The 20,000-nt window shown below is 48.2% G+C and overlaps 1 protein-coding gene across 2 annotated transcripts in view; it reads right to left on the minus strand.

Annotated features, from left to right (window-relative positions):
* The window catches only part of fam172a (family with sequence similarity 172 member A), a 180,824-nt gene that overhangs the window by 102,368 nt on the left and 58,456 nt on the right, over positions 1 to 20,000 (minus strand). For both annotated transcript variants that reach the window (XM_048236399.1, XM_048236398.1), the window contains exon 7: positions 4,832 to 5,086. In XM_048236399.1, coding sequence (XP_048092356.1) covers positions 4,832 to 5,086 — 255 coding nt within the window. The remainder of the gene's footprint in view (positions 1 to 4,831; positions 5,087 to 20,000) is intronic.

The following is a 20,000-nucleotide window of genomic DNA, read 5'->3' on the forward strand; positions in this document are numbered from 1 at the left end:
AAACATGCACACACACAAAAACAGGCACACACACACGCACTAACACACACACGCACTAACACACACACACACACACACACACACACACACACTATTCAGTCTCCTACCAAACCAGTTTTTGAAGTGTGATCACCCGGGAGGTTGACTTCAGATCTAACCATTAACTGTCCTCTCTCCTCCCTCACTCACTCACTCATTAACTCTCCACCAGGAAGTCCGAAAACACACACACACGCTCAAATTCCCCTCTTTCTGTCTTGATATGAACACACACAACCACAGTAGTGTGGGACGAAGGGACAGACGTGAAGGAAAGGAACAATTATTCCAAAACAGGATGAAACCATTAAAAAAAGAAATAAATCAGATAATCATTCACAATTGAATTAGTATAGTTTGTCAATTTTAATCATTCAAAATTCACAAACTATACTAATTAATAACAAAGGTTTACAAACTGCACTTTAATGATAACAAAGAGCCAAGACAACATGGGGAGTGTCATACACGAGAGAGAGATGCAACACTGGGTCCAACAAGTCCCATGTGAACCTCATTTTCTTTCTCTCTCTCTCTCTCTCTCTTTCTGAAAGTCTAAAAAGGCACCATAATACATGCGAAAGACACTAGAGAGAGAGTGTGAGAGAGGGAGGGCGAAGAAAGAGAGAAAATGATTGTAGTCATTTACAAAAATGAGTGCCGCTTTGAAAAGAAATCCTCGGCTCTGTGCGCCACCCCCATTACCCACCGCCCCCCCACTGAATGCCCTCCACCCCCCCTTGCTCTTTTTTCACAGGCTGGAGGCCTAATCCCACCCAGTCACCCTTGAATGAAATCTTCTGGAAGCTTCTTAAGGGCCATGAATGTGGGGTTTTGTCCGTGCTATTCCTCCGCTTGGTTGCCTGAAAATAGGTAACTGGATTAGGGCGACAAATTCAGAGTAAAGTGAACTCCCCAAAACGCTGTGGTCTTGTGGCACCACCCTGCCGGGGCTCTTGCAAGACACATACTCACACACACTCACACACACACACACACACACACACACACTCACACACATACCTCCAGCCCCCCGACAACTGCAAACACACACAAACACACACCCACGCCCCTCCGCCCGGGCTCCACCCCTCTCTGAGTGGGCACAGGGGCCTGTGATCATCGCCAGGGGCCACAGATTAGGCAAGGCTGGGTGAAGAGGGGTGTGTGTTGTGTGTGTGTGTGTGTGTGTGTGTGAGAATGCATGTGTGTGTGTGGGGGTTGGACACTATAAGCCATGCGGAGGCTAAAGAGGGCCATTCCTAAAGGCAGTTAAGGACCCGTTAATAGGAGTAAGGAAGCGTGTTAATCAACTCCAGTCTATCAGAGAGTGGACGCTGTGAGTATGTGTGTGTGTGTTAGGCTCTAGTGGAGCTGTGTGCAGGTGGTCCAGCTCTTTAGTGTGAGTCAAGAGGGGGAGGGGAGATGCAGGACAATGCCCCCATAAAAGATTAAAAAACTCTCTCCCACACACAAGAATGCCATGGGCCCGCCCAGCACTTTAGAGATGAGAGCCTCGCCTGAAAAGGAACTCAAAAACACCCTTGCGCATGCACACCCACACATTACACACACCACAACATTCACACGCACGCACGGACGGAGGCAGGTACGCACGCAGGCACGCACGCACAAACGTACATCTCCTTCTATCACATACAGACACTGAGATTAATTCACACAGCCAACAACCTTTTACACACATCTGTGCAACAAACAGATAAGACATTAAGAGACATGTTAGTTATGTGTGAACTAGTGAATGTCTGTGGGGGGGGCAACAATTGTCACTAAATCTGTGTGTGTGTGTGTGTGTGTGATGCACGCTTCTATACAGCGCATGCGTTTGTGCATGACGTTTAGCCACAGCTGTCGCTATATCTGTGCATACCTGCATGTGTGTGTATGACTGTGGTGACGGTCACCCCAGGTATGTTCTGGTGAGATTCGGTTGCTCTTACATAACAGGTAAATGGGGGAATGGTGGGTAGAGGTCAAAGTTCACGGGGACACAGGCTTTCCGTGGACATGGGACTCAGAGAAACTCAGAGACAGGTCTAGTACAAGGCTGTTTGAGCAACGTGTTCTATCTGTGGCAGTCTGTAAATTGGACAGTTTGCAAGTGTTTGTGAATGACTCTGTGTGTGTGTGTGTGTGTATGCACTCAAGGGATGGACTACTAACAGCTGTTAAAACGCAGCCAGGAGTGAGGAGGTATCATAAGCATCTGTTCAAGCCTCTGTGTGTATGTGTCTGTATGCCTGTCTATCTATGGTCGCTACCACACACACACACACTACCACACACACACACACACACACACACACACACACACCTCCGTAAAGCCTGGCAGAATCAACTGTCAACAGTTTGTTTTATTACTCTAGTCAGGGGAGCTAAGCAGAACACATAGCTGGCGTAACACCTCCACTTCGTGTCTATCTAGGCAGCCATCATAACAACACCCGCCTGCATTCACCAAAGCATCTTCCTGTCCACCCGTCATCACAGAAGCTGACATATATGTCACATATACATACATGCTGAATGTGTAGATTTCACAACAAATCTATACATTAAACTTCCACTGCACACTCTTCACACGGCATACACAGACAGAGTGACACTATAGCATCTAGTTTATAAGAAACACAATGACACATGCAAGTCAAACACACAACAATAATCACATACACACACACACACACACACACACACACACACAGACAAACACACACACACACAGACACACACAAACAAACAAACAGAGCAAACATCCATACAGCTGTCTGTGTGTTTGTGTGTGTGTGTGTGTCAGCCCTGATGAAGCTGAAACTTTGCGGATAGTCTTGACTTATTTATGAGCGTGAGTGAGCTGTCAGTCCGGCACACTCCACAGCCTGAGCTGCAGCCGTCACCCAGCTCCCCTCCGTAATGAGGCCACACACACACACACACACACACACACACACACACACACACACACACACAAACACTGTGGTCACCGGCCTCTGTCTGGGGTTGTGTCAGTGTGTGTCTCTGCTCTCTGTCCACCATGTATAATGCAAGTGCGTGGCAGGCAGGCAGGCAGGCAGGCGGGCAGGCGGGCGGGCGGGCGGTCGGGCGGGCGGGCGGGCGGGCGGTCGGGCGGTCGGGCGGGCGGGCGAGGAGCTGCTAATGGCGGTGTGTGAATAACACTTCGGCAGGGCTGGCCTGCAGAATCACAAAACCACGACTGGCGCTGCCTTAACGATCTCATGCCGCCAGCATCACACAAGTGCACAAGGTTCAAAGGAGGGTGTTGTAGGGAGATGGAGAGAAGGATGCACACACACACACACACACACACACACAAGCAGTCACGTATACATGCGCACACACACATGCACACACGCGCACACACGCGAACACACACGCACACACGCATGCACGCACATGCACACGCGACACACACACACACAGCTGTGGAAGCTGGTTCAGGCTGCTCATTATACAGATGCTAAACTATTCCAGATGAAATATTTATTAAGATATTAATATGGCCTCTTCCACTTCTCTGATGATCTCACTGCTCTCTCTCTGACACACACACACATCAGTACATTAATATACTTCAACAAAAACACAATCACACCAACATATGCACAAACACACAAATCAAATCAAATGATGCTTTTGGGGTATGAATGGATAGTCTTTTCTCTCTCACACACACACACACACAAGTAATTGCATATGTTGATAATCTGGTCAATAATTCCTCTATTCATTTGCCTGAGTAAAGCTTTGGCGACAGCAAACAAACCCGTGTCTCATCAGCACCACACTGATGGCCCTGGCCCTTAATGAAGCATCCAGCCTGGAGAAGTTGGGGGAAAAGTTGAAGGAAAGTGTTTGTGAGCACTCGCAAAGTGTCCTCCCTTCTTCTCCTGATTTCACTCTTTGCTTCCCTCTCTCCCTCCCTCCCTCTCTTTCTCCCACTCTCCACCCCCTGTTCATTAAAGAGAGGAGAGCAGGTACGGAAAATGAAGGGTGTCAGCACTCGTTTGCGTTGATATGGGGACCGTCATTAGGCCCCGCTCATGTATAGAGTGAGCGCAAGAAAGAAAGAAACAAAGGGACAGGAAAGAAGAAGAGAGGGCTAGAGAGAGAGAGGGATGCATAGTGAGGGAGGGAGGAGTGTGAAGTGTGCGGTGTCTTCCAGACGGATGTAATAATATTAGTTATAATAGTCTTAATTATAGCAGGACTGAGGTGTGGGGGGACGCAGAGAGGACGCTGACAGCTCGCGCGGCGTGTGTGTCGCACGCCTGCGTTAACTGACAGAGAGGAGTGTGTGACAGATCATATGTGCTGCGACTGTCTCGTTCTCGTTCTCTCTCTCTCTCTCTCTCACACTCGCTCACTCACTCTCACACACGCGTACACGTACACACATACAGATGCATCAGTGCGATGCTTCCATCAAGGGAATTAAAAAAAAAACAGACAGCTAGCTCTGAGCTGAAAGAGTTTCCAAAGAGTCTTCACACAGACGAGAAGATTTTAGTCTCTGTATCGCTCTGTGTGTGTGTGTGTGTGTGTGTGTGTGTGTGTGCAAGCAGAATAGAATAGAATGGAGTCATGTTAAGGCAGTTTATGGTTAATAAACTATAGGGGTAATACAGACTATTAGACACGCAAACGCCCACCCAACACACACAGACACTCACACACACACACACACGCACACACGCCTATCCACACACACACTCACACACACACGCCTATCCACACACGCACAGAGACTCACCCGTATAGGGATGTGCTCGGTCTCCGTCTCCTTCTGTGGGTTGCGGTACTTCTCGTAGAAGTCTCGTTTCTTGCGGCCCCTCTCCTCGCGCTCCTCCTTGCGCTCACGCTTCTCCGCCGGCTCCTCGGGCCCCTCGGGGGACGCCTCCTGCTGGGGTGTGGCCGCCGCTACCGCTGCCGACGCCGCCGCTGCCGGCTGCTTCTCCACCTCCAGGTAGTTCTCATTGGGGTTCAGCACCATCACCGCATAGCCCTCCTGAGGGGGAGAGAGAGAGAGAGAGAGAGAGAGAGAGAGAGAGAGAGAGAGAGAGAGAGATACTGAGTTCTAGATGAGATAGAGGAGTTCTAGATACTGTATGCTTTGGCAACACTTTCTTCACAAATTGTCATGTCAATAAAGCGTTTTGAATTTGAATTTGAGAGAGAGATAGAGAGAGAATGAATTTGACAAAATTAATTAGAAACCAAACAAACTGCTTTATTGCCCATTTGGCCCAAAACACCCAACCAAACTTCATTACCAAAAGAATAACAGACACCAAATTAACGTACAAAACGGAAGCAGAGTGAGAGAGAGTGGGGGGTGGGCAGAGAGAGAGAGAGAGAGAGAGAGAGAGAGAGAGAGAGAGAGAGAGAGAGAGAGAGAGTGTGAGAATTCAAGTTCAAAGCAGACACATGTGGCAGTCTATTGCTGCCAAAACCAAATGGCAGCGATGGCACAGTATGGACAAGGGGGGGTGGGGGCGCCAACACACACCGAGTCACATGCTGAGATGGCAGCCAAGACAGAGGGGTTCTCTAATGGACACACACCCAATGGTGGACAGGGGGCAAGAAATATACAGAGATTGTACCGAAAAGTGTTTTTTTTAATGTTGTAGTATTACCAAAGGTCTCCTTTACAACGTGTCTTGAATGATATTCTTGATTTTGTAAGTCGCTTTGGATGAAAGTGTCTGCTAGATAAATCGAAATGTCAACAAATGGAGCAGTAGTCGCTGATAGACTAAGCTGGACTGAGTTGAGTCGTAGAGTCCCGTTGTTGACAGGGACGTAAGGACACTACTGCTGTAGAGCACAAACAACCTCGCTGGAGCTGCTGCTCTCCCTAAAGGCCATAGATCAATCGGCCTTGACCATACACAATCAATGACCACATCACTACGTGTTCTTGCACACATGCATACTGGACACATCTGACAGATGCGTGTCAGTGTGAGTTTTTCATAGCTGTGATTCGCATGGATTCCGTGGTGAAAGGGGTTTGTAAAATGCTCCAAAATAGCATATTACCAACTCATTTAGGTTAAAAACACAGCACAAGATGTAGATTAGAGCTTAGCTGCGACATGCTAAAAAGATAAATATCTAATTATAACACTTTCAAAACATGGAAAGAGGCTATGTGGTATTAACCGCCAATGAATTCCTGCTACTTTGATCCATTTCACACTTTGCAGGCACTAAAGCTATGGGCCCATCAACACCGGAGAGTGTAAGTGTGCATGTGTGACATAGTGCCTTTAAAAATTCCTCCCAAACTGTGGCGGGGAGCGACATCCTGCCTTGTGTGGCCGGCGGCCGCGCTGCTGATTTTAATAAGTGCCAAAGCCGCCATCAGCGCCACACCGTCACATCTCTCTCCCCCCCCTCTCCCTCCTCTTCTCTATCTCCTTCCCCCCCCCCCTCTCTCCTTCCCTCTCTCTTAGGAGTGAGCTATTATGGCAGAGTGGGGTGCAGGGGACAACAGCAAAATGCTACTTTCACACGTCCTGCGATTAGAAAATGATTCCTTTTTCTCACTCGTCTTTCCTGCTTGCACCTTCTCACAGCTAGCCAGTCAGCCAGTCAGTCAGCCATGAGAGGAGCTGCCTTGCCTGTCCTCTCTCTCTCCTCTTTTCTTTTTTTCTCTTTTTTTTTTCTTTCCATTTACTTTTCATTTGCTTTTTTTAAGGAAAGGAAATTATACAGAACCTCCAACACACTTAATGGCATCACAACGACAGCCTGCGCTGTGCATAAACAAATGTGCATGTAAATAAGATTTTTTCCTGATCTTCCTGTTTGACAGGTATCAACTCAGTGATATGAAAAAAAAAGATGTTGACAGCTGACCTTTGCTTCAGGTAATTTGTGAAAATATCTTTAAAAATAAACAGTACTGGTATTCAATTTTTTTGTCTTCTTTCTAACGAGACATACCAATAAATTACATTTAGATTGCTATTTACCATATAATATTAGAGTACACAGCTGCTGATACGATGAGCAATTTCTATGAAGCTAATTAAAAACACATATTTCACTCAATATAGGTTCATAATGAACTACACAACAACTGTAACAAAAGCATTATTAACTTCTCTGACTTCAGTTATCATACATAAACAATAACAATCTAAGATGTGTCAAAAAATACAGCACAAAACTGTATAGAAGAATATTTTGAAAAAAATCTCAGCTACAGATAATAATTGTAATAATTAGTTAGATAGGATAAGATAATTAAAGAGAAGATAATAAAGAGAAACTTGAATTGTTACAGCGTCCAAGACAGTCTGTCCAGGAATGCTAGCACATGTCCATGTGGTGCTCTGTGTCATCGGTATGGAGGCCAAGTTGAGCTAGTGGATGTGGTGCACTGGTCTAAGTACGTGTGCAGCTGTTGGGCATGGCAATGGGCAGTGGTCAGTGGTGAGGCGGAGGCGGGCTGGTAGGCCTGCGCGGTGTTGGCACGGGCTAGTGGGAGGAGGAGTAGGATGAAGAGGAGGAAGAGGAGGAGGAGGAGGAGGGGAGACAGGAACACACACACACACACACACACACACAAACACGGCTTCCTGCCACTGCCCACTGGTGGCAGCCCAGCAAACTGACAGCAGGAGGATGACAGAGATGTGGGGAAGAACAGACGGAGAGAATCAGAGAAAAACACAGAGAGGACAAGAGGAACAGAGAAGAAGGAAGAGATGGGGGACAAACAGACTCATCTCTCTCTCTCTGTCTCTTTCACACTGTCGTTCCTCCTGTTCCAGGTCAGGAATACATGTGTGTGTGTGTGTGTGTGTGTGTGCTTGTGTGAGTCACAGGGACAGCGACTCATCACTTCAGGCTTGGGAAGGGGGACCGCCTCATTTCTTCTCCAAAACATCAGAGGGTCTGGCCTACATAACCTCCCCCAACCCTTACGCTGCTTCACGCTTCCTTTCTCTCTTTCTTTCTCTGTTTCTCGTTCCCTCGTTTCTACCTCTCCGTCCACAGGAATGGCGGTTAACCACCGGGTCTAGGTTAAGCAGCGCCTTTCTCTGAAGCCTGGCCATGAAATCTGAATAAAACAACCTGACAGCAAAGGTGATGCAACTGTCGTACAACAGCACCCAGCTTGGGCCCACCACATTATGATTACACTATATTGCAAATAGTAAACACAAACCCCTAGCTATATGTACACAGGCAAGCGCATGCTTTGTACACACAGCATATCATTGCAGTGTGTGTGTGTGTTTGTGTGTTAACTTACCTAACAAAATAAATAAACATACAAATATGAATATGTTAAGAATATTATAAGTTATATGATAATTGTAATATTTTGTCATATTAGTTTTTCTTTGCCTAGGGGTTTGTTTGGAGAGCAGTATTGCATTGATAAGCAGTTGTCGGTAGCATTGGCTGTGTGTGTGTGTGTGTGTGTGTGTTGTGTGTGTGTGTGTGTGTGTGTGTGTGTGTGTGTGTGTGCGTGTGTGTGTGCGTGGTATTGGTGTGAGGCTCTGTGTCTGGGGTGGCGTCTCCCTCTGGATGGCCCTTCCCATGCCCCCGGCTGGCCCTGGGAGCCCCAGCCTCTCTGGGACCGTGCTAGCGGGGCCTGGCCCCGGGGCCAAGCGGTCAGCAGGGTCAGGCTGGCCCCTCGGCGGGCTCCGCGACGCCTGGGCCACCCGGGCAGCCCCTGGGCTGCCCCCGGAGCTCTTAAGCCCCTTTGTCTGCTGGCCTGATGCCGTATGCACCAGCCCTGGCAAACAACAATGCCAAAAAGCCGCCACACCGCCTGGCCCTGTCATCCTCACCTTCTCATCCTCTCATGCACTCCTCATCCGTCTTTCCATCTCTCCCTCTCTCTCTTTCTCTTTCTTTCTTTTTAGCCTCTTTTCTCTCCCTGTCTCTCACGCCCTCATTATCCCTCTCTGTTGTTCCGCGATTACACACACACATTACACCAGGAAAACCACCACATCATACCTATGAAAATAAATGCGGAATAGCTAAATGCTATGGCTAAGCTACACACACAATGTGTTGAAAGGCGCCGGGTGCAGACGCGTCGTGACAGGTAACGTGAGCCGGAGCTATTAGGTGTGGATGGAGGAGAGGAGATTGGAGGAGAGGTGATCATAATGAGCCTGTGTCCTCCCAATCACCCCAGTCACAGTGGTTAAATAATAAATCCCTTCACACACTTTTTTTTCCTTCTTTTTTTTAAGTGGAGGACAGGACGGACTGCTGGATGGGTGGAATGAAACGAGATGAGTTTATTAAGAGGGGGGGGGGGTGGTTGGAGTGTGAGTGTGGCAGGTGCTGATGGACTGTTTTATCTGTTTGTGGAGCTTTGTGTCGGGCTTTGATGTGAAAGCTCCCTCTTTTCTCTCTCTCTATCAGTCTCTCTCTCACTCTTTCACATATAGACACACACAGATACACGCACACACACACAGACAGACAGACACACACACACACACACACACGCGGAACACACACACACACACACACTCTCGCTTTCTCGTCTGCATCGTGCCCCATGCAGACAAGCGCCTGCTCTTGACAGGTACAAAAGCATGGCTGATAGCGGTCAGAAGTATGTGAGCAAAGTAGAGGGAGGGGTGCGTGAGTGACAGACACAGACACAGAGACGGAGAGAGAGAGAAAACAGGCAAGACTTGAACATACAGAAAGGGGAGGAGGAGGGAGACTGTGTATGTGTGTGTGTGTGTGTGTGTGTGTGTGTGTGTGGAAAGAAAAGAAAGAAATGGCGAACGAGCAGGACAAAGGAAGACTGACAGATGAGTGTGTCTTCCAGTTCCTTCCCCGTTTACCCAAACGTGTGTTTACAGTGTGTTGCGTGACACCGTTTGTCAGAGTTTGTGTGTGTGTGTGTGTGTGTGTGTGTGTGTGTGTGTGTACGATCATGGCCGGCGTGCGTTTCGTCTTTCTTTTGTTTGTGAAAAAGCTACCGCGGCTGACGTGTGATCGGGGAGCTATACGGGCGAGAAAGACACACACACACACACACACACACACACACACCGGGCTCTCTGATCGCCAGCCCCTGCGCTCTGACTTCCTGCCTCCGCGTCTCCGTCGCCTCTGATTGGCCGCCGTCTATAAGGGAGCCGGGGCGATCGCCTGAGAAACACCTGGACGAGCCAATCAGAAGACGGAACGGAGGAGAGAGACATGAAGTGAGGTTAAAGACGGGGCGGGAGTGAGGTCCGCCATGCTTCTATTCAAGAGGCTTCCATACAGTTAGCAGCGCTTTCACTGAAACATGCGGTGAGCAGGATCGTGTCCTTGCATCACTGCCAAGGGTGTAACTGAAGCTGTTGACACGTTTAATTTATAACACGCCGTGCACCACTGTGCAAACACAAACAAGGACATAACTGTGTCTAGCATTAGCGGTGGGGGAATGCGTGTGTGTGTGTGTGTGTGTGTAAAAGAGGAATAAATGGGTAGAGGAATGGAGAGATGACAGTGAGAGAACGTGAGAGAGACTGTGTGTGTGAGAGAGAGTGAGAGATGTCTGTCCACACAGTGACTGTAAGTACAGTAACGATGGACATGAGCTGGCCCCTCCTCCAGAGAAGGCTGTGCTGAGGGGCCCTCTCTCTCTCTCTCTCTCTCGGCCCCTCTGAGGCTGTCAGACACTAGGGGTTCTCTCTCTCCTCTCTCTCTCTCCCTCTCCCTCTCTCTCGGCCCCTCTGAGGCTGTCAGACACTAGGGGTTATTTCTCTCCCTCTCTCTCTCTCTCTCCCCCTCTCTCTCAGGCCCAGTGCTGCTCTGGGTGACCTTGTCTGTCAGCGGCTCCACGTGGGCTTTTTTCTCCACGGCGAGAGAATCTATTATCCCTCCAGCAAGATCCCACACAGCTCGCTCTTACTGTCAGATTAAGACACGGCTAGCACCCTCCTCCTCCTCCTCCTCCTCTCTTGTCCTCCTTTCCTTTCTCTCTATCCCTCACTTTCATTCTAAAGCACAAATATAGACAAACACAAACACATTTACAAACGCACATACACACTGACAAACACACATACTAAATACACACATACGCATACACACACAAACACACACACACACACACACACACACACACCCTCCACTCTACATCACAAATATGTCTAGCTATACAGGAGCTGAGGGAGCTTTAACTAATGATGTGTAGTGAATAGTTGCACAGCCTAGATGCAATAGCCACACTTTTAGGGCAACCACCGATTACTGCATCAATATCCCAGCCTATTCTGCTACAGTGACCTACACTAGCATAGCATATCGGTATAGTTTTTAAAGTACTGCTTTTGAAGTGAAGCAAAACCGCTGAAACAAACAAAATACAGAAAGATGAATAAATGACTTTAACAGCTAATAATGGTTCTGTTTCTACCATTTTTTTTCCAAATCAACTTTTCCAAAATGAGGAAAAAATAAGGAAGAGAAAGTACTGAGTAAGAAGCTAACCTTGATAAACCTATCTGATCGCCAGTGGAGCCGAATTTAACGGTAGACATATCATACGGGAGTTCAAAGAGCTGCAGCCGGAAGAGCAGGGAGGCAGGCTGGGAGCTTGCACTCTTCCTCCCCAGTGCACTGAGCACTCCGCTCTCCTCCTCCTCCTCCTCTCCTCCTCTCCTCCTCCTCTCTCTCCTCCTCCTCCTCTCTCCTCCTCCTCTCTCTCCTCCTCCTCTCTCCTCCTCCTCCTCCTCTCTCTCTCCTCCTCCTCCTCCTCTCTCCTCCTCCTCCTCTCTCTCCTCCTCCTCCTCCTCCTCCTCTCTCTCTCTCCTCCTCCTCTCCTCCTCCTCCTCTCTCCTCCTCCTCTCTCTCCTCCTCCTCCTCCCTCTCTCTCCTCCTCCTCTCTCTCTCTCCTCCTCCTCCTCTCTCTCCTCCTCTCTCCTCATCCCTCCTCCTCTCTCTCTCTCATCCTCCTCTCCTCCTCCTCCTCCTCCTCTCTCTCCTCCTCTCTCCTCCTCCTCTCTCCTCCCTCCCTCTCTCCTCCTCCTCTCTCTCCTCCTCCTCTCTCCTCCTCTCTCTCTCTCCTCCTCCTCCTCTCTCTCTCTCTCTCTCCTCCTCCTCTCCTCCTCCTCTCTCTCCTCCTCCTCCTCTCTCCTCCTCCTCCTCCTCTCTCTCTCTCTCCTCCTCTCTCTCTCTCCTCCTCCTCCTCCTCTCTCTCTCTCCCTCCTCCTCCTCCTCCTCTCTCCTCCTCCTCTCCTCCTCCCCTCTCTCTCTCTCCTCCTCCTCCTCTCTCTCCTCTGTCATTCGCTCTCTTGCCTGTTTCATGTCGCTCCCGCTCTAATGTCTCTATCACCTCAGCCTTCATCTGCCCTCGCCGTAATACCCTGCCATTCACACAGGCTCCCTCTCACACACACACACACAAACACAGAAACACATGAACATGGACATGAAAACACACACATACAGACACACACACACAGAACACATGAACATGGATACAAATACACACTCTCACACACACAAACACTATCAAACACACAGACACAATAAGAAAGCACACAAATACATGCACAACCGAACGAACAAACACACACACTTACACACATTCATATGTACACACACAGCCCCATATGAGAGCTCTCCTCAACCATACAACAGGAGGTCTGATCTTTCTTCCCTTCTGTCTGTCCAGGAAGATGCTGCCTGCTCTGTTCTCTTGTCTTGTAGTGTTTGACACAGAAACCCTTCGATTCAAGCTCTCCTCCAACAAGCCTCTGACCGTGGCACTTCTGTCAAACAATGGAGGGGCCTTCTTACAGGCGGGTAGATGAGAGTAGATAGGCTAGTGGACAACTCTGTGACATTTAACCCACACTGTCATACAACTGAGAACAGTGCGGACGTGTCTATTTAAATGGAGGTTTACACACATAGACGATAGCACACAGCAGTCCATTGCTCTCAGTGCACGGCACGGCTTTACATAGCTATGAGATAGCTTTGGACCAGGAGACAAGACGGTGTTCGGAATCTGCACTGAACATTATGAGAGAGGTCTGTCTGGAAATATACTGTGACCATCACACACAAAAGCCAGAATACACAGACATGTTTATTTACATATCAAACGCAAACGCACACATACAAGCACACACACACGCATGCACGCATGCACACACACACACACACACACACACACACACACACACACACACACACACACACACACACACACACACACACACATCTGTTTAAACCTTCAGCTCCATCTCTGAGCTGTACACAGGAAGAATAACGAGAGAAGAGAGAGAGGGAGAGAAACAGAGCGAGGGAGAGGGAGGAATATGAGAATGTTGAGAGGGAGGCGTCTGAGGAAGGAATGGGGCGAAAATGTGATCAGAGAGAGAGGGAGAGACAGAGAGGGGGAGAGAGAGACAGAGTAAGGGAGAGAGAGAGAGACAGGGAGGGAGGGAGAGAGAGAGAAACAGAGTGAGAGAGAGAAGTTGAGAGAAAGAGAAACAGAGTGAGGGAGAGGGAGAGAGATGTTGAGAGGGGGAGAGAGAGAGAAACAGAGCGAGAGAGAGAGATGTTGAGAGGGGGAGGTAAAAACATTAATCATTGTGCAGGTGGAATTTGTCAGCGCGATCGATTGTGTAAGTAAATGTTACAGAAATCATTTGTCAACTTTTACAGGGGGGCCATCGTGTCAATCGCTCACAAGAGCCCACTGTAAACAGAGAGGGACCACAGCTTAGCACCCCTCCACTGCCATAATGACCTTTAAACAACACACACACACACACACACATACACACACACACACACACTATCAAACACAATACGACAGAATAATACTGTACACCAAACAAACACAGAAACACACAGAGAAGCACAAACAATGTACACACACAATCACTACCAAACACATCACATGACGCTGTTCATATAACACTCTTTCATACACTACTATGCCAAATAAATGTATGTGTGCAGTTTATAGACCCTTTCAAGAGAGTTCCATTATCAGCATCATAGTTGGCCCCACAAGGCTTCCGTTTTAACATTCCATATGTTATCTTAATGCAGAGGAAGTAGATTGGGAACCAAATAGAATGTTCAAGCATTGTTTTTGTTATTGTTGAAAGGGTGTATGTATGTTTAACACACAGCACAGACACATGTATACACCTTATATAGAACATACATTGCAGCACTAAGAAATACCTTTTCACTCTTGGTTTTCCTTCCTACTCATAACCATGCCTCCATCCCACTTGCTCCTCTATTACCGTTTTATTTTATTTTATTGTATTCTACTTTTGTTGGCAATGTCTGTCTCCTGCTGAATGTATAGTGTGTTTTACTAAGTGTACTGTCTATCGAAAATTGTCCCTGTATATGTTGCTTTTATGTCTAAGTTCTCTTTGTATATTGTCTCTCTGTTTGATGTTTTTTAGTGCCAATTTTATGTCTATGTCCTCTTGTCTTATTGTACAGTGTCCTTGGGTGACTTGAAAGGCGCTTTAAATAAAATGTATTATTATTATTATTATTATTATTAATAATAAATACATAATGTCAAGGCAGCAGAAATATTTGGCATGCAATAAGTTCACAAATATAGCATACAAGCACTTATTGCAATTGTATATGCATGCACACATTGCAAGGGCAGTAATATATCTATATATATATATATATATATATATATAGAGAGAGAGTGTTTGTGCAGAGGGATTCCATTCTCCAGGTCTGAGTGAAATCAGCCATATGTACAGAATCAACATACCAGGGTCAGTAACAGGGCTTCCGTAAGCAATCCACACACACACACCCACACACGCGCACATATGCACACACACACAGTTGGCCAAGGAGGAGACTATTGGAGTTCAGTCTCTCCCTTGTACCATGCACAATAGCATAGACTACACTACACGAACATTGTCTAATAATAACAGAATTTTACAGTTGCGACACGATAGCAGATGGCTGGTTATCTGGGATGCAGTCTCCCAAGTGAACAACAATCAGAGGCAGAAGACACCTCCTTGACAGTCATGTCATGACAACAGACTCATACATACTTTACATCTGTGGTATCCTACCTATGTGAGATAAATAGCTTCAGTGTTCTACAGTCTCTCCCTAGATGCCAGGCGGCCATGTTGATTCTCCTGTTCCGATCTCCAGGGATGAACAGTACCCTAGCGTCCATGCCAATCAGACTGTGACAGCTGACAATAGGTAGTGATGAAGTCATTCTGAAAGTTTTACTTTCCTGTATAGACCAAACCACAGAGAGAGAAAGAGTAGACTCTCTCTCTATCTCTCTTTCCCCCACTCTACCCTCCTTCCTCCTCTCTCCCTCCCTCTCACTCTTTCTTTCCCACTCTCTGTCCTCTCTCTCCCTCCCTCTCTCTCCTTCTCTCCCTTCCCTCTTCTCACTGTCCTCCCTCCCCCTCTCCCTCTCCCTCTCTCTCTTTCCACTCTCTTTCCCTCTCTCTCTCTCTTCCTCACTCTCTCTCTCCCTCCCTCCCTCCCTCTCTTTCCCACTCTCTTCCTCCCTCTCTCTCTATCTCTAGCGTGTGAATAATGAGTCTGTGATGCTCGGTGCGAGGGGTATTAATCTCAGTGAGCGGTATCACCCAGGGGTCACCTTCAGGGTCAGAGGTCAGAGAAGGATCCCTTAACCTCTGGCCTGGCTGTGGTGGCCTCTGAAGGTGCTCCCCAAGGTGATTCAGCTGATCCGCCCTAAATGAGCAGATTTGCGAGAGTGTGTGTTTACGTGTGTGTGTGTGTGTGTGTGTTTACGTGTGAGTGTGTGAGTGAGTGAGTGTGTGTGTGTGTGTGTGTGTGTGTGTGTGTGTGTGTGTGTGTGTGTGTTTCAGGTTGAATGCTTGTACATGGCCTCATGCATGCCTCGGCGATCACACATGGAACTATGCAACTCAGATGGAATCCAATTCATCCTTACAGGAGCATACATGAGCACTGGTCTCTATAACACACACACACACACACACACACAGAGAAGACAGTGAAAAGACACAAAGTTCACGGTAACTAACCATTTGAAGCAGCAGAGATGGAAAGGGGGAAAAAAGAAAAACAGGAAAAGAAAACCCCCCACTGTCAACCCCCGCACACACACACACACACACACACACGCACGCACACACACACACACACACACACACACACACACACACAATAATAACACACACACACACCACCCACTAATGCGACCAGACACACACACACAACCGACACACACACACACACACACACACAAACACACAAACACACAAACACACGCACGCACCTCACACTGCGAGACAGAAAAAAATATTGAAGACCACCTGTTGTCCATTATTTTTACATTCTGCTTACTCATAAATCATAACACTGGGTGATTAATCAAACTGTCAAAACTGGGGGTGGGGGTCGCAGCGCGGGGTCAAAGGTGAACCGGGGAGGGCGGGGGTCAGGGTCACCGTGCATTCCTCATTATCAAGTTGGGATGAGAGCCGTGCTTGCGCACACAAAAGCCATAGCAGATGGAAGAGAAGGAGTCCAGGAAAGAGAAGAGGGGGAGAAGGAGGAGGAGGAGGAGGGGAGGGAGGGAGAGAGAAAGAGAAAGAAGAAGAAGAAGAAGGAGAAGAAGAAAAGGATAAGGAGGGGGGGATGACAAAGACGAGTGAAAAGGAGCTGTCAGCTGCCTGCAAATGAAGACGGGAGGAAGAAGAACATTAGAAGGAGGGCGAGAGGAGAGGGGATGCAGAAAGGGGTGGAGAGAGAGAGAGAGAGAGAGAGGAAGACAAAAAAAGAAAATTAATTAAAAATGAAACAGGGTGGGGTGGGGTGTGGGGCTACAACACGTCTTCTTGCGTATGTAAATGCGAAATTGTGACAGAAAATGAGAAAGTGTGATGGACAGAGAGAGAGAGAGAGAGAGAGAGAGAGAGAGAGAGAGAGAGAGATGTGTGTGTGTGTGTGTGTGTGTGTGTGTGTGTGTGTGTGTGTGTGTGTGTGAGAGAGAGAGAGAGCTGGTTGATGGCAGTCTCCAGCTTGGTGAGCCGGGACTGTGACAGATCTGATTGTTATCTGCGCTGTCTGTCTCTGCTTTGGAGTGGACTGATGTGGCAGATATAGCCATCGTTCTCCATCTCTCCAGGGGCACATACAGCCACTCGCCTCCACACACCAGAGACCTCACACCACACACACACACACACACACACGACACACACACACACACACACACACACACACACTTCAGCCATGCTCGATACACAAACTCCACAACAAGGGCCCATTATAGGGGGCAACAACACAATCTTGATCAATGGAACAACAATTGTACAGAGAGATTGAGATATCGCCCACTCTGCGTGGGCAGACCTTCGGCGAAGATTAGCGCATATTCGTCCAGGAACAAAAGGGGCCATCCCAGGAATTTAAAAATGACCTGCCTTGAGCCCGACATCAGAAACACGGCGGAAAAGAAAGAAATTGACCACCTAGCAAAATGACTTCACCATGGAGACTGTGGGGGTGTTGCGGGAAGGTGGGGTGGGGTGGGGGTGTTGGGAAGGTGGGGTGAGGTGGGGTGGGTGGGGTGGGGTGGGTGGCATTGAAAAAGTGCACATGGCTGAACTCCCCCATATTAGGCATCACAACCGTCTCCCTCCCCACCCCCACACCTGCCCCCCACCACCAAAACCCGTCCACCAAGTGCCGGCAGCCCCGCTCTATCAAAGCATCAAGGCGAATGAGACGTGGACCACTGCGCAAAATTAGCTGTCACCCTTTCCTCAGAATCTTTGTTAATCTCGTTTCCAGTGTTTGCGGATTTATCAGCACATGCATCAATGTCAGCTCCTTGGTTACTGAGGCGCTCTGCTTGGGAGGAGATATAATTAAAACTGTTTGGGGTTTGCGTCGCTGCCGTTGTCGGGTGGGGGGATGTTTGTGTGTGTGTGTGTGTGTGTGTGTGTATGCTTTTGTGTGTGTGTGCATACTTTTGTGAGTGTGTTTTGTGAGTGTCTGTGAGTGTCTGTGAGTGTGTGTCTGTGTGTGTGTGTGTGTGTGTGTGAGACCACGCCACTTCTGTCTGTCTAATCTTCTTCCATCTCTGGAGTCACTGGAACAGGATGTAATGACACCAAAACAAGATGGAGCAGAGAGAGAGTGCTGTGGTCCAGAGCGCTGAGGGGTCAGCACAGGCCAGCACACTGTGGCCAGTCTAATGATGAGAGCCCCCCCCCCTCACATCCGCACCATCTCCCTGCACACACACACCCTACATATATACACACACACACACCCTACATTTATACACACACACACATCCTACATATATACACACACAGACTCAGACATACTGTAGACACACACACACACACACACACACACACACACACACACACACATATACACACTCAATCTCAGACATACTGTATGTCCATACAGGCACATACATACACACACACAAACACAGGCATACACATACACCACATATACTCACTCAACTTACAGACATACACAAACACACAGACATACCTGTACACACACACACACACACACACACACACACACACACACACACACACACACACACACACACACACAACCTATACCTCAAGCTTGAAAACTCATATAAACAAAACAGAATAAATAAGAGCCAAAGCCAAAGCTTGGATGGAAGGTGAGGAAAAGGGTCATTCTTTTAGCTCCACGTAGCAATAAAACCTCCCTGCATCAGCACACGGAAGGCACTGAAGCAAGCATGCAAACACCCTCCATGTGAACTATAATAAGAAATTAGCATCAGACCCGTCAAGACCTGCCACGCGTAACACTCAAAAGAGCAATTTAATTAGCAGACGCCTTGGGCTGGCTAGTTATTAGCATTGATATTATGATGGTGGATTTCTACATTAGGGGGACCGCGGGTAAATTATTGATTCCATTTCGCATTCAGCATCTGATTTGTCTCTGGCTTGTCTTCTTGCCATGCGGCCCACCACCACCACCACCACCAACTACAGCAACACCTCCACCAACCCACCCCCACAACAACTATCTCCTCTCCTCCAACACCTGTCAAAGAGACAGGGGGGAAGGAGAGATAGAGAGAGAGAGAGAGAGAGAGAGAGAGAGAGAGAGAGAGAGAGAGAGAGAGAGAGAGAGAGAGAGAGAGAGAGACATTAAAAATTCTGTCTGTCTCTGGGACGCCAGGAGTGATGAGTCTTGGAGAGAGTCCCTCTCGTGCCCCAGAGAGGGGCCCCACTCACTCACGGCCACCCAGAACTGGCTCTTTGGCTTGGGCTGGGGATAGTAGTGGTGGTGGGGGCATGGGGGATGGGGGATGGAGGTATGATGGGGGTATAGGGCCTGGAGTTGACACGCTTCCAGACAGCTCCGACGTTCAGCAGAAATAACACCCAGATGGAGGAGACAGTCAGCATCACTACACCACCCCCTCAGCCCAGGACAGCAGGGAGGCCACAGGAGGCTGTGTGTGTGTGAGAGAGTGAGTGAGTGAAAGAAGTAAAAAATGTGTTAGGTGTGTGTGTACTGTATGTGTGCGTACTTTTTGTGTGTGTGTGTGTGTGTGTGTGTGTCCGGTGTGTGTGTGTGTGTGTGTGTGTGTGTGTGTGTGTGTGTGCATACTTTTGTGTGTGTGTGTGTCTGTTAGTGTGTGAGTGTGTGTTTGTGTAAGCATATGTGTGAGTGAAAGAGAAAAAACTAAGTGTGGGTACTGCGTAGGAGTGTGAATGAATATCCAGCAGGTATTTGAGGGACAGGGTCTGTGTGCAAGCTGTCTCCGTGCCCTCTCAAATTGAACACAGGACTCCCCTGGTGATCTGCTGATGGTAAACACACCGCATAAGAGACACTTGGACTGGGCCAGAGCAGTTTCACACACACACACGCCA

This window comes from Alosa alosa, chromosome 24, assembly GCF_017589495.1.
Source record: "Alosa alosa isolate M-15738 ecotype Scorff River chromosome 24, AALO_Geno_1.1, whole genome shotgun sequence".
NCBI classification, from domain to species: Eukaryota; Metazoa; Chordata; class Actinopteri; order Clupeiformes; family Clupeidae; genus Alosa; species Alosa alosa.